Source organism: Arachis duranensis, chromosome 3, assembly GCF_000817695.3.
Source record: "Arachis duranensis cultivar V14167 chromosome 3, aradu.V14167.gnm2.J7QH, whole genome shotgun sequence".
Classification (NCBI taxonomy): Eukaryota; Viridiplantae; Streptophyta; class Magnoliopsida; order Fabales; family Fabaceae; genus Arachis; species Arachis duranensis.
The window spans coordinates 29,608,482-29,611,723 of record NC_029774.3 but is presented as its reverse complement, the minus strand read 5'-3'; the positions used below and the strand labels follow the sequence as shown (position 1 = coordinate 29,611,723).

At 33.8% G+C, this 3,242-nt stretch overlaps 1 protein-coding gene across 1 annotated transcript; it reads right to left on the bottom strand.

The window, feature by feature from the left end:
- Positions 1 to 226: 226 nt before the first annotated feature.
- LOC107478418 (peptide-N4-(N-acetyl-beta-glucosaminyl)asparagine amidase A) lies at positions 227 to 2,174 on the bottom strand. Its single transcript, XM_016098555.3, has one exon. It carries the CDS (start codon positions 2,074 to 2,076, stop codon positions 262 to 264), a length of 1,815 nt encoding a protein of 604 aa, XP_015954041.1. The 5' UTR covers positions 2,077 to 2,174; the 3' UTR covers positions 227 to 261.
- Positions 2,175 to 3,242: the final 1,068 nt, after the last annotated feature.

The window sequence follows — 3,242 nt, the reverse complement described above, 5'->3', positions numbered from 1 at the left end:
AAATTCTTAGGATCGATTTTATAGTTTTCTTTTAATTTCCTAATATCCTTTACCAGGGATGCCAACAAACCTGCTATGGTGCAGAACCATAGCAGCTTAAACATTCTAGAACAACATGGAAAAATTGAAACTCATAAGTCATAACGAATGATTACAGATTGAAAGAAATTAGGAGCACAGTCAGCACATAACTAAAGCACATTGCATTACGAGAGCGAAACCTTCATAAAACAAAACAGTGACAGTGCATAAAGAAGGAACTTAGAGCATAACAGGTGGTTTGTTGATAAAACCAACACCAAAACGGGATCGTCCTCTTGTGTGGCATGGATCACTGACTTTATCATATACAATAGATAAATTTGAGCTGCCAACTTTTCTAGAATAGCAAGCTTCTTCATTGCTTATGTAGCTGTAATCCTGCTTATTTTTTCCTTGTCCCACAAGGACCAAATTATTTTTAACAAGAATAGTACCCTGGCCTTCTTGAACATTCTTGAGAGAGCTCTTTGATAAACCTAAATCTGAAGTCTTCGACTTGTTCTCGTAGAATCCAAGAGTAACATTTGTAAGAGATAAAAAAGTATCATTGCCCTGATCCGTGTCGTCTTCGTTCACGTAAAGGATAAATGTTCTGAAGGTTTCATCAATCAAATTATGAGACTGTGATGGAGATTCAGAATGAACGCTGTCGTTGAAAGAGATTGATTGATTCACAGTCTGTTTGTTACCATTGTTCCCCATTTCCATGGAATTGTTGTAGATGAAGTCTTGAACCAAAGTGGTTGTGATGTTACCATAGGAGGATCTCACCCACCCAGTAGCCGAAATCGACCTACTTGTCTTTGTTAAAAAAGTTCCATTCGCTCCACTGAAGTCTGATACCAAATGTTCAACCAAAGGTTTAGCCATGTAATTGAGCACTTTCCCCTCTGTTCTACTGCTTTTACTGTCCAACCAAAGATGCAAATTTGCATCTATATACCAAACATTCACAGCATTAGTCACACTGAATCCGAATGAGTGAACTTTCCCATCTAAAATAGTCCCCAAGAAGGGCGTAATTTCGATATCATAAGTTGGAAGATCAAAGGAGCCAATCCCAGTAATGGGTCTCCACATGAGGGGATTAACACCTCCGGTGAAAATCACAGTGAATGGCCAAACTGATCCAACAAGATTACCATCAAGAGTAACCAGCACCTCCCTAAAGGCTCCGTTCACTAACGAAAGATTATTCGCATCGGAATAATCATTGGGAGGATTAGTATACCAAAACTCATCATTCTCATGAAAAGACACATAAACCTCAAGCACAGCCCTGTAAGCATTCTGGGGGATCTTGAAATTCTTCAAACCAACATCAGTGGAATTCTGGATTTGAAACCACAATCCGCCATCCAACGGAAGCTTCCTTGAAACAGGTAAGATCAGATCCGCAGGGCAACCGTTCCCAGGGGCTAAATTTCCAGATTTGGATTCATGTTCATCAGGGTAAAAGTGAATAGAGATATCAACATGGTACACCCCAGTGTATGTTTTGTCAACAAGATTTCCCATATAAACAGCAAGGGTTTGACCACTTTGCAGTAACAAAGAATGGTACCTTGTGATGTCTTTCTTGACAGTCCAAACAATTCCGGTGGGCGTAGGCTCAGCCGTACAGCTCCGGAGAAGCTCAACGCCGCCGAGCCAAACGCCGAAAATGCGGTCGAACTGCCTTCCTTTACATGTGGCCTTCCACTCAAGCACGATCTTCGAGAACTTCTGCGAAGGGCAATCAGAGGGAGGCGTGTAATTCGCAAGAACGGGTGGTCTGCCATATGTGTCAGCAAAATCATGGCTTAGAACAAGGTATGAGCAGGGTTTTGTTTTGGGGAGTTCAATGGGTTTTGTCACCTCGAAGTACTCGATTGGTTGTTTAGTCTTAGAGTCGTCGGCGAGTGTGGCTTGGGAAACCGAATCCGAAGTGAGTTGCTTCATTTTGTGGAGATTTGAAGCGGAAGTTGGGTGTTGAAGAAGGAAATTCGGCAGCACGAAGAGGAAGAACAAGAGGAACACGGCATTATTGGCCATATTGGTTTGGAGATTTGCGATGATAGTAATGCCCCTCCTTTGTTACTCTCGCGGAGGAGGAAACAAAACAACACAACAGGCATAACAAAAGAAATGCCGAAGCTCCCAGCTCTTCTTAAATAAAGAATTCAGTTAAGTGTACAACCTTTAATTGACATCATTTTGACCCTAGTATAACAGATAATGTTTCTAGGATAATATTCACTCCTTAAATCTTTTTCAAATCAAATCAAAATTAGAATTTTAAATTTTAAAATTAACAATTCAAATTCCAAAGAAATACAATAATATTCTCTTCAATTTGAAAATTAAAATTGAACATAAACAGAAATCCTAGAAGATAGGAATATGTTGTATGTTAACTATGATTTAGGAAATATAAAATAAAATCTGTAAGCGTGAACTTGAACCTATTTTTTAATTTTAAAATAATTAAAATATGTAATTAATTAATAATAGTTATATTTTTATACGAGTATCAATAGTGGTTAGTATACGAATAATATTTTTTTTAAACAAATATGTTAATTATAATTTTTTGTTTTATTTTACTTTATTTATTAAATTAAATTAATTATATTAATAATAATTTATATCAATTAATTAATTATTTAATTCATCAAATATTAAAACAAAGGTGAAAATTCAGGTGCAGTCAACTTCACCTGAAGTTGATAATTAAATAATTTGACTGATTTAATTAAATTTTTATCTATCAATTCTTAACTATCAACTTTACATAAAGTTGACTGCACTGGATTTTCACTAAAATAAATATTTTGTGAATTCTTTGAAAATTCTCTAATAAATAGGTAAATAAATATTAGTCTAATTAACAAATAAAATTATCATCAATTTAAAATAAAATATTAATAATCTTAATAATATAAATATTGATAATGTGACTATTAATCAATTCATTGGTCCAATTTTAGGATTTTTTATAAGTAAATAATTTAAATATTTTATTTATAAATATAGATAATTTGTAGTATATTTATTATTTTTTATTTTTTTTACCTATTTTGTTTATACAATAAACTAATTAAAATTATATATATCTTATTTATCGTATAAACGAGATAAAAAATACATATATCTTATTTACAGCATAAACAAAATATATGTATTATTATAACAAAAATTATGATATAATATAATTTAGA